At 50.6% G+C, this 12,181-nt stretch overlaps 1 protein-coding gene across 2 annotated transcripts in view; it reads left to right on the top strand.

Moving 5' to 3' along the window:
- The first annotated feature begins 3,293 nt into the window (after window positions 1-3,293).
- Window positions 3,294-12,181, top strand: part of ESYT3 (extended synaptotagmin 3) — a 49,958-nt gene continuing 41,070 nt past the window's right edge. Inside the window, exon 1 of one of the 2 annotated variants that reach the window (XM_027061766.2) lies at window positions 3,294-3,862. In XM_027061766.2, the coding sequence (XP_026917567.2) occupies window positions 3,545-3,862 (318 nt within the window). In that variant the 5' untranslated portion in view covers window positions 3,294-3,544. The remainder of the gene's footprint in view (window positions 3,863-12,181) is intronic. The other variant, XM_027061762.2, reaches the window with a different exon arrangement.

The raw sequence follows: 12,181 nt of genomic DNA, 5'->3' as shown, positions 1-12,181 counted from the left end.
GGTTGTACATTATATCCCCAGAAGTGTTTCTGTGTTTTCTCAATGATGATATACAAAGGAACACAAACATATGAAAAGAAACTCAACATTATTTTTTTTTAATTTTTTTTTAACATTTATTTATTTTTGAGACAGAGACAGAACATGAACGGGGAAGGGGCAGAGAGAGAGGGAGATACAGAATCGGAAGCAGGCTCCAGGCTCTGAGCCATCAGCCCAGAGCCTGATGCGGGGCTCGAACTCACAGACCGTGAGATCGTGACCTGAGCCGAAGTCAGACACTCAACCGACTGAGCCACCCAGGCGCCCCGAAACTCAACATTATTAATCACCAGAGAAATCCAAGTCAAAACAACAATGAGATATCCCCATGCCCATTAGGATGATTACCATAAAAAAAATAACAAATGTTGGTAGGAAAAGTGGAACGCTCACACATGCTGGTGGGGATTGAAAATGGCAAAATCTGTGGAAAACAGTACGGTGGTTCCTCAAAAAATTAAACATATAATTACCATATGATCCAGCAATTCCACTTCTAAATTTTTTTTAATGTTTATTTATTTTTGAGAGAGAGAGCGTGCATGTGCGCAAACAGAGGAGGGGGCAGAGAGAGGGAGAGAGATGGTCCGATGATTCTGCCCAGGTTTTGTGATGATCAAACAGTGTGTAAAATGTCTTTTACTCACTAAAGCAACTAAACTAGAGGGGTGCCAGGGTGGCTCAGTTGGTTGAGTGTCTGATTCTTGATCTCAGGTTCCAGGGCACTTCCCTATATCCTTATCACACCCTCTCAGTTCTTTAGCTTAAAGAACTTGAAGGGTTGTGAGTTCAAGTCCTGCATTGGGCTCAGCATTTGACTTGACGCCTAATAAATAAATAAATAAATAAATAAATAAATAAATAAATAAATAGTAGGGTATCCAGGTCAAGAGAAATAATAGTTCAAATGTTCTAGGTACAGATTCAGTCTCAGGCGGGATATGAAGTTTTAGGTGCCACATTCTTATATATTTAATTTATGAGAGCAATTTAATGCCATTATAAATAAAGTTTAAAAAAGAAAATTAACCAGGGTGCCTGGGTGGCTCAGTCGGTTAAGCATCCAACCTTGGCTCAGGTCATGATTTTGCAGTTCATGAGTTCGAGCCCCGGGTTGGGCTCTGTGCTGACAGCTTGGAGCCTGAAGCCTGCTTTGGATTCTGTGTCTCCCTCTCACTCTGCCCCTCCCCCACTTGCGCGCGCTCTCTCTCTCTCTCTCTCAAAAATAAACATTAAAAAATGTTTTTAAAAAAGGAAAAAAAAATCAAGCATAATGCCACTACCCTAACATACTGTGGGGAACATTCAGAAGGGGAACTTTGCAGGTAGAAGAAACAGCAAGTACAAAAGCCTTGAGGCATACATGAGCTTGGTGTGTTCAAGGAGCAGAAAAGGCAGTGCAGCTGGGGTAGCGGTGTTCCACAAGATGATCCAAGTCTCATGCTGGAGATCTTGTGGGTGTCCATCCAGCTCACAAATCAGCAACCTTCCTTTTTCTGGTGATCCTCCTCTGAACACCCTACTCCCACATCCCCTCTGCAAACACACTAACCGAGAAGAGGGACCTGGAAGTAGGACCCGGTGTGTGTCAAGAGGGGAGGGGATGATGGATACAGGTGGGGCCTCTCTCCGAGGCCTTGGACTTGGGACAGGATAAGGGTCAAGCAGTCTCTCTGGAAAGTTCTGTGAGCGTGGAAGCTGTGGAAAAGGTGCTTTGTTCTCCACTTCAGCTGGAGGCAGAGGAGGCAGGTTAGTAGGAATAGCAGCAGGGATTCAGAGCTGAGTCAACAGTCAGCTTCTTGGTGCATCCATCCTGACGGCGGGTTGGATTCCTGACTCAGGTTCACAGAGCACTTCCTATATCCTCATCATATATTCACCGTTCTTTAGCTTAAGCTGACTTGGGTCAGCCAATAACAGAAGTGTTTTGAGAAAGAGTTCTGTGGTCAAATAATTTTGGAAACTGAGTTAAATAAAATTTAACAGCTTTTTATCTGCAGGAATTCTCAGAGCCTTTAATAGGATTGTGTACACCCAAAAAAGGAACTCTCCAAAACAAAACAAAACCCCAAAAACCGTTAAGTAAACCATATTTCCTATACTGATTTCCCAGGCTATCCTGGGAAATAGCGGAACAATGTTAAGCTGGGAGGCTTTCAGCTTCCATTTTGACTGAGTCCTGGAAGGCCAGGAAGAATGGCCTGGAAGAATGATAGAGGAGAGCCCAACAGGAACCAAAGGAACACTGTTATTGAAAACACTCATTGCAGCAAAGAATTTTATCCAGGAGAGGATAGGGACAGAGGGAAAGAGTATAGTTATCTTCTGGCTGTTGTCCATCGGGTCCAGCCATTCAATGAAACTACTGAAAGCTCGGAATCATTCCAGTGCATTTGTCACCTCCAAAATCACATTCCAGTAATGGATGTGATCACTCATGAGAACTGTCTAAAATGTATGCCATTCACAAGATAATTTACTGTCTGAAGGTGGAGACTGAGACTCCCCTGCTCACATAATTCAAAAAGGATTAGATAGAAACCATGGGCTTCACAACTGACCTCTAGTCATCCCAGGGCTTGCCCTTCATCTCCCTTGTGAACACCCACCACTTGCTGTGCTGGGCAGCCCAGACCCTAGCAGGACAGCCTGGACACTGGAAACTCCCAGTCTGATGATGGGGGGGGGGGGGGGGGGGGCGGGGGCGGTGAATTAAGATCCAAACTGACACACACACAGTGGGGAATGCAGGGCACAGGGCATTGTGGGGGACAAGAGGCCCCTAGGGCTTGGCTAGCTTGGGTTGGGGGCCAGGTCTAAGCTTTAGGGATGCCAGAGGAGTGGGCAGCGATGCCGGGCTCTAGGGGCCAGATGGAGGGCTGAGTCAGACCTACTGTGGGGTGGAGAGGCCCGGCGAGCCGGTCCGTGGAGAGCCTCGAACGCCCAGCTAACAGCCCATATACTAGACTGCATATTATAAACGGGTGTAGGAAACAGGTTTTATGTGATGTTTACCCATGACAAGCCATTTGTCCACATGTCTCGGTGAGTCATAAACCGCCTAGGGCAGCACCTAGACCAACCAGGGCTCTACCCGGGCGTTGCAACAGCGCCCTTAGCTGACGCCTGCGCGGGACCTCGGAGTCAGGAGGGTGCCCACGCCCGCTGGTTGCTCTTCAGAACCCCGCAGGAGCCCCGCCCACGGTCTGACCCCGCCCCCTTCCCTGGGCCCGCCTTTGGGGGCGGAGACGTCGCGAGCCAGGGCTCTGGTTGGGAGTTGAGCGCGGCGGCGCCGCGTATCCGCACATCCCGCGCTCCAGGTGGCGGCAGCGAAGCCCGAGAACTGAGCGCCCAGACCTCACCAGCGAGTCCGAGTCCCGCAGGGCAGGTGCGGCGCGGCGGCCGGGTCCTCGCGCTTGGAGGACCGATGTGCCCTGGTGTCGGGACGCGTGGACCTGAGCTCGGGTGAAGCTCTGGGAAAGGGTAACACGGTGGCGACGAGATGCAAGCGGAGGAGCCCGGCGCCCCCAGCGCCCAGGGAAGCCAGAGCGCACCCAGCCCCGAGCCGCGCCTGTCCAGCCAGCTGCTGCCTGAGCTGTACACCTTTGTGGCGCGAGTGCTGTTCTACCTGGCGCCGGTCTACCTTGCCGGCTACCTGGGGCTCAGCATAACCTGGCTGCTGCTCGGCGCTCTGCTGTGGATGTGGTGGCGCAGGAACCGTCGCGGGAAGCTCGGGCGTCTTGCGGCCGCATTCGAATTCCTAGACAACGAGCGCCAGTTCATTAGCCGCGAACTGCGGGGCCAGCACCTGCCGGCCTGGGTGAGCAGGGTCGAGGGGGGCGGAGGTGGGGTGGATGCCTTTGGAGGTTCGGAAGGAACCTACTGTCACCGGGGGAGCTGGGGGCGGTGCTCCACGATCCGAATACCTAGTGCCCCACCAAGCAGGGCGCACAGACCCCTCGCCGCGACGTCCCTCAGCCTCATACCCGCCTCTTGGTCTGGCAGCTCGGGGAGTGGGGAAGTTAGGTTTCAGTTAAGGGCCAGAGCCTGGGAGAAAAGTTACTGGCGGGCCACACCCAGGGGGAAAAAAAAAGGGCGTCTGGGACTTTGCAAGGTTACTCGGGAGGGAAGCAAAAGGCATTTATTTCTTCCACTCACCTGTTGATTCAAAGAAAGAATGCAAGGCGCAAAACGGATCCGCCAATGCAGCAATGACTGAAACTTCAGCCTAGCTGCCTCCGCAGAGGTCCGGACGGAGGGGGCGGGCTAGAGATGGGATTGAAGGGTGGGCTGGGAGGCTGGATCACGAGCTTCTCTCCCTGCCTCCGCCTGGTGGGATGCTCAGACCCGCCCGGACACACACACATATTCACACTCCAACTACACACCCCCCTCCTGGTGTGGAAGGGCCTGTATTAGGGTTTCTAAAACGCTTCTGGTCCTAAGAATCACCTGGCCCACTTAACAAAAACAAGTTCAGAGCCCCACCTGGCAACTCCCAGGTGGGATTGAGGCACCTGGGTGAATCTTGGGATCCGGTGAGTCTGGGAAATACTGGAAGAAGGGTGTTTGGTCCAAGGCTTGGTCTGCGGCAAACCTACCCCTCTGGGTGCTTCTCTGATTCTTCCAGACACACTCAGGCCTACAGTGGGAGATGTCCAGAGGCCCCCAGGCCCCTCTTTTCCTCTGGCCTGAGGCCCGTATTCTAAAATTCAGTCAGGCCATGACAGTAGCCTCCAAAGTGCTTGTGAGAAGAACCAATTAGAAAGATCTGTTTTATGTTTATCTTTAAAACGAGAGAAATTAAGCCTGGCTATATTCGTTTGCTAGGGTTGCTATAACAAAATACCACAAACACACAAACACAAACCCAGTCACACAAACAATGGAAACTGGTCAAGACCAAATTGTCAGCAGGGTTTGCCTTTTCTGAGGCTTCTCTTTGGCTTGTAGATGGCTGTCTCCGTCATGTCTTCGTATGATCTTCCCTCTGTATATATTTGTGTACAAATTTTCTCTTCGTTTTAAGCTTATTTTGAGAGAGACAGCGTGCATGTGCAAGCTAGCAGGGGAGGGGCAGAGAGAGAGGGAGAGAAAGAATCTTAAGTGCGTTCCAAGCTGTCAACACAGAGCCTGATGGAGGCTCTAATTCACGAACCGTGAGATCATGACCTGAGCCGAAATCCAGAGTTTCAAGAGTCAGACACTTACCCGACTGAGCCACACAGGTGCCCCCAAATTTCCTCTTCCTTTAAGGTCACCAGTCACATTGGGTTAGGGTCCACCCTAATGGGACCTAATTTTAACTTAATCACCTATTTAAGGGCCCTCTTTCCAAAAACAGTCACATTCCAGGGTCCTGGTTAGGACTTCAACATATGAGTTTGGGGAATATGGTTCAGTTCATAACACTGATATTTAATATATGGATTGACCGTACAGTTTTGTAAATTGGTTTACATATATTGAGGGTGAGGGGGCCCAAACCTTCCGCTAAGGGTGCACAATAATCACAATGACAACTTTTCTTTTCTTTTTTTTTTTCAATATATGAAATTTATTGTCAAATTGGTTTCCATACAACACCCAGTGCTCATCCCAAAAGGTGCCCTCCTCAATGCCCATCACCCACCCTCCTCCCCACCCCCCATCAACCCTCAGTTTGTTCTCAGTTTTTAACAGTCTCTTATGCTTTGGCTCCCTTCCACTCTAACCTCTTTTTTTTTTTTTTCCTTCCCCTCCCCATGGGTTTCTGTTAAGTTTCTCAAGATCCACATAAGAGTGAAACCATATGGTATCTGTCTTTCTCTGTATGGCTTATTTCACTTAGCATCACACTCTCCAGTTCCATCCACGTTGCTACAAAAGGCCATATTTCATTTTTTCTCATTGCCACATAGTATTCCATTGTGTATGTAAACCACAATTTCTTTATCCATTCATCAGTTGATAGACATTTAGGCTCCTTCCATAATTTGGCTATTGTTGAGAGTGCTGCTGTAAACATTGGGGTACAAGTGCCCCTATGCATCAGTACTCCTGTATCCCTTGGGTAAATTCCTAGCAGTGCTATTGCTGGGTCATAGGGTAGGTCTATTTTTAATTTTCTGAGGAACCTCCACACTGCTTTCCAGAGCGGCTGCACCAATTTGCATTCCCACCAACAGTGCAAGAGGGTTCTCGTTTCTCCACATCCTCTCCAGCATCTCTAGTCTCCTGATTTGTACAATGACAACTTTTCTATGGTAGCAGCCATGGGAACAGTATTTGCAGCCTGTCTCCCAAACTTGATTATCCTGATTGTTCTTTGGGGGCTTGTGATCCTGAAAGATGTGGACCCAGAAAGCAGGCCTGAGCCTATCCGTGCTCCTTGCTTATTGTCGAGGGAGTCCTGGATGCCTGCCAGACTTTTGTTGTGACCCCATGGTGGCATCAGTCCATGAGGGGGGGCTTGTGAGTCCTCACCAAGAGACGGCCCTCTCTTTCTGCCCCTTCTTGTATTAGGGAGGCCTCTAGACACTTAGTTGTTTGCAAAAGGTAATGTTTCCAAAATTGAGGCAAGAATCAGATCCTGTGGGGGCATTGACATGCCCCAACCACCATCACCTGCCCCCCCCCCCCCCCCCCCCCCCCAGCACACGAACACCAGGAGCAACATGAAACTAGCCAACGGGGAGCTCAGCCTGATGGGTGAGACAACACAGGAAGCTACCTCATCTCATAAACCATACCCCAGGACTGACCCGGCTGGGTCTAGGGACACACAGAGGAAGGTGATGGTGTCTCTCCTTCCAAGAAGACAGTCTGGGGCAGAAAGTGGATGCATGTAGGTAATTGCCATAGAGGTCTCAGGGAAGCCAGAGATAGTCTGAACAGGGTCCAGTCAAGGGTTGAAAGCATGGAGCGAAGGACATCTGGCTTTGTTTCCATATCAAAATGTCCCCAGACCACAGCCTGTTGTTGCCTTGGCAGAGTCCTGGGAGGAGTCTGGCCTCAGCTTGCAGTCTTCAGACTCTCCTGGCTGGCGTGGCTGGCCAGTTTGGTGAGCCAGGACGTTGATTACATTTTGGACTGAGGCAGTGGTGCTGCAAAGGGGATTCCAGGCTGGGGGAGGCTCTCAAGCACAGCATGGAGGCACAGAATGGCCAGTATATGAGGGAGCACCATATGGTTTGGATTGGTTCGGCTGGAGTGTGTGGTAAGGGTTGATGGACAGGGGCCAAACTGAGGCGGGCTTGGTGGAAGTTGGGCCTGATTCTGAAGGCCACAAGGAGCCTCTGGAAGGCTTTGGAAAGATGCTGTAAAAAGCAGCATGGGGGGGCGGGGAGTGAAGCTGGAGAAGAGAGACAAGATGAGAAATTGATTTAAGCCAAGATGGTGGTACTGAGGACTGAGGAGTATAATAGATGTGTAACAGTGGGACTCTGGGTGCTTGGTGGCCTCTAGATTAGTGTGAGGGAGGGATCCAGGGATCTTCCAAGGCGTTTTCTAATCTGGGGAGCTGGGCATCTAGAATGAGAAGCAGGTCTGGGGAGGTTGGTCGTCTGCATGAACACCTGTGTAGAGCACGCAACTAGATTCAGGTGTGGGCTTTTCGCCCTGCCTCCTCGGGAAGGTTGCCAAACTGGGAGATGATGTGGAAAACCTGGAAGCTACTTGGTTGCATACTCTCTCCCTGTTGTGAGGAATGCATACTGTTGATGAAGACAGAGACATGGCTCTGGGTACGGTGGGGGCAGCATGACCCTTGCCCACGATTTCACAGCACCAGTGTCTTTATATATGGACCTTTCAGTGTGCCATCCTCCCTGTTTTGAGAACTGACTTCTTGCACAGAAGTGGGGTCAACGGTTTATGACCTCCTTTGATATCAAGAAATATTTTTACAAATTAACACATGGCAAACCAATAGTTGGGGGGAGTTGAAGAAAAGTTTGAGGGTCTTGAAGCGAGGGTGTGGGGAATCCAGCCCACAGGCTGCTTGGGAAAGAGCACCTTGTTCTAATTTGCACCAAGCCCCTGTGAGCGGGTAGAGGAGGCCCAGGCCAGGCTGAGCTGGAGCCAGTCTCCCCTGCCGGACCACCGTGGGCATTTTTAGTTCTCAATGGAGCAATGTTTCCTGCCTGTGAAACTCCTCAACACACTGCTCCAAGCTGCTGCCCCCAGGGCATCATAAGAAAGGATCTTAGAGATTCCTTTCCCTGCCTGAGCCTCAGTGTGCCCACCTATGAAAGGAGGTTGTTTCTGGTCAAGCTTAATTCACACAGCTCTGCCCTCCCTCTGGGTCCCTTCCAGGGAAGAGAGAGCTGGAATAAAGGATTCTTCTGCTTTGAGAGGGGTCACCAGTGAAGAAGCCGTGGTTCCTCTTGGCTTGTGAACGTGGCCTGGCCACTCGGAAAGAGCAGGCCGAGCTGCCCCCACTTCTAATCCTCTGAACAGAGGAATGGCTGCCCCTCACTGTTCATGTGCGAATGTTTTTTTATATATCTTGCACACAGTTTTTAGATATATTTTTCAAGGAACGAGGAGCCTCTTCCATTAGCCCATCTTGCCAGGGCTGGGGACTGTGGACCGAGTAGTGACAAAAGTGGAGTCCTTGCCGCTGCAGAGGGCAAAGCAAGCAAGGGGAACGGGTAGCACATGGCAGTGAGACTCCATCCCGGGCCCCTGGCTCTTTCTGGGACCTGCTCCTATAGGTCCTTAAGTTCCAGCGACCGTGCTCCAGAAGCCATCTCCCTTCTGATCTTCATGCTCTGGGCTCAAGATCCTTTGCAGGGTCCCTTCGATGCCCCGCTCCTCGAGGCCTGGGCCCCTGGTTGAAGCTTGGCTGGCTGCCCTCCTGACCTTGTGCACCAGATTTCTCCTTCGAGGCCCCGTGCCCTTTCAGGATATTCATCAAGCCCTTGACCTGTGCTCAGTAACCTGATAAACCTGACTGGTTTATCAGAGGTGTGTTTTGCCCTATCACAACTGTTCTCTGTGTGGCGTGCTGAGGGAACCTCAGTGAGAGCCTTGCCTGGCTCCAGGTTTGGGGGATGAAGGCCTGAGACTGAGTAGAGCGGGGGAAGAACTACCAGAAAGCCTGGCATTTTGTCTGTCTGGGTCTCCGGTCTAGCCGGACTTGCTCTCCGGCCAGCTGATAGCAATCAGTTGGCAGCTTTGTTAGAGACAATTAACCCTCAGTATCTGCTGGGATGGGGGTGGGGGCTGAGGTGATGTGGTGGCTGGTAGGGACCTGGAGTCTGATGCTCATTCACCAGGGGAACTCGAGAAGGTCCCCTGTCTTCCCTGGGTCCCTGGTTCCCCTCTGAAAATGATGAGACTCCAGGAGATGCCCTCTGGAGTCTTTTCTGCTGTAGGAGTCTGTCATCATGAATCAGTCCCAAGTTGGCTTTTCTGTAGTGCCACCCACCCAACCACAGGACCGGGTTCCGCAGTCTTTCTTGCCTACCCATCATCTAACTGGGTGCGCCCTGGGGACATCAGGTGAGGCAAGCACCAGGGAAAACTGTTCACACAAAGCTGTGAGCATTCCAGGGCTCCCGGCAGTGTCCCCAGGATACTGCCCTCCAGGCCTTCCTGTGCATCATTCAGGTTGAAGACCAGGGTTGAGTGCTTTGCTTTCCTGGGGCTGAGTTTGACATTCCTTCTGTGGGTGGAACAGCAGTCTTCCAGAGCCCAGGCGCTCTTGGTCTGTCCCATTCTGATACTTTTGTTAATTAGAGGAAGTAAATGCAATGACAGCTCTGAGCTGGGCTGGCCACTCAATTGAGCTCAATTTTTGGAGCCAGTGCTGTGGGATCTGCTTGGAGTTAGGGGACTTACTTGTGGGGTCCCTGCAGTCCCGTGAGGTCATGCATATGGCTTGGAGTCAGGCTTGTCCTCAGGAAGGAAGAGGCACAGCATGATTTAGTCATCCCCCTGAGTCTCTGCCTGACATCTTAGTGATGCTTTATGAACTTAGCATGTCTCGGGCCATGGCTGGGCAATTAGAGAGACAGAACGTGGGCGTCTGCCCTCCAGGCCCAGCACAGGGATCTTAGGCATCCATGTGTTCATTCCTATACTCAGTCAGGAATCATCTATCGAGGGCTTGCAATGTGTCAGGCATGGTGCTGCAGGCTGACTAATGATATGAGTGACACCTGGTCTAGATGGTGATTCAGACCCGCTAGAACAGCCTTTCCTGATACAGTGTGATCAGTCCTATGAGGTGGCCGCGCAAGGCTCTGAGAAAGCCTGGGGGAGGGGATCTAACCCAGGCTGGAAGTGGCCCACGAAGCAACACTCGGGTGATGCTGGCTGGGGAAAGGGATGGGGACTGGGGGTAGGTATGGTCACTTGAGCTCATAATCTCATTCTGGGGTGAGAAGATTCTGGGACAGCAACTTGTGATACCCTAACTCACACGAGGCTGCCCGTTGCTTTATGTAGAAGGGGCTGAATTTTTCTGCGACAGAAGTGTCCACAGCAGTCTTGTCTCCCAGCTAAGTACCTGAGGACCTTAGTAATGGGAAGGTCACGTGGTAGACAAGGATCAGGGCCAAGCAGGGGACAGCCATTGCCCTGCTCCTCTGTCGTGGCCTCCTGTCCAGTGGGCAGGAAGTGTGAAGAGCTGCTCACCAGCTTCCATGGGTCTCCTGGCCCTGGCCTGACAGCAGGCTGAGCTGGCACTTGAGTGGGAATGTTCCCAATGACACTGGGGGGCCGCTGGAGGGTGTGGGCTGCAGCCTGAAGGTCACAACCCAGCCACACAGAGGAGACTCGGCCTCGCCTTCCCTTCCTCCTTCCTGACCCTCCTACCCCTCCCTTCAGTTATTTCCTGGGAGAGTTCCAGGGGTTTTTCATCTCAGGAAACCTAGAGCTTGTAGCCCCAAAGTGTTCACATGTGCCTGAGGAAAGTGATTTCCTTCTTCCTCCTTCTTCACTGCAAATAATGAAGAGTTAAAAGGTGTTTTCTGTCCCAGTGGGGACTATTAAAGGGGAAGGGAAAAGCCCCATTCTCTTTACCCTGCCTTTCAAGCCAAGGGTATGAGAGGTGACCCACTCAGGCCACACCGGGAGTCAGGGCCCAGCTCCTGCAAGCCCTCTCTCTCTAGGAGCTCAGGGTGGCCGCTCCTGCCCGTGAAACCCCATCGCAGGGTGCCAGGACCTCCAGACACGCAGAGGAAAGAGCCAGGAAAATACAGGATGTTTCAAGACCCCAGAATCACCCACTCCATTCCTTTGCCCATGTCATGTTTACTTTCTTAAGTAACTGGTTATAAAAAGTGATTAAAAATCTTTTTTTCTGGTTGTCAAGTGGAAGTATTCCCATCGTAGAATATTTGGAAATGGCCTAAAAGAATTAGAACCAACAGTCCCTCCACCCAGAGATAACATTATTCTATGGGTGTGTACTTCTTTTGTATAGAAAGTATACAAACATGGTTTCTTAAAAAACTTGCACCCTTTTTTTTCTTTTTCTTTTTTTTGTTCTTAACATTCTATAACATTCTTCAAAAACATGCTTAAGGATTATGATACCCTTAATGTGAATATACCCTACACTGCTTAAAAGATTGCTCTAGCATTGATTATCTCAGTTATTTCAGGTTTGTCCTACTCATGTGGCTAGCAGAGGTGGGGGTGTTTCCTGTGTCTGTCTGGAATTTCTCCCTCTGACCTGCCAGGGGCTCCCTTGTCCTTTCCTTCAAGTCCAAGCTCAGGCTCCCCACTCTCAGACACTGCTCCTCAGGCCCCCACAGCACCCGGAACCTGTGTCACCCCACTTCCTTTCTGGACTTGCACCTACCTATTTTTGCATCTGACTTTTCTTCCAGACTGAATGCTCTTCTGAGGCAAGGTGTGTTTCCTGCTCCTGTCTGTACCTGCAGTTCCTCAGTTGGTGCCTAGTACATAGTGGGCTCTCGGTAAAAATCTGTTCCTCACATGATGCGTGAATCTTAGTCTCAAGTTTCGCAAGTTCCTTACTATAGATTCCCACATGTTAAACTGATAGGTCAAGGCTTGGGAACAACTTAAAGATTCTCATTCCCACTTCACTGTGGCCTTAACAGCATCGATACTACATTTTTTACTCTCTTTTTTTTTGTAAGTTTATGCATTGATGATGAGAGAGAGTTCATGTGCATGTACC

This window comes from Acinonyx jubatus, chromosome C2 (genome assembly GCF_027475565.1).
Source record: "Acinonyx jubatus isolate Ajub_Pintada_27869175 chromosome C2, VMU_Ajub_asm_v1.0, whole genome shotgun sequence".
Taxonomy (NCBI): Eukaryota; Metazoa; Chordata; class Mammalia; order Carnivora; family Felidae; genus Acinonyx; species Acinonyx jubatus.
This window is presented reverse-complemented; position numbering and strand designations above follow the sequence as displayed.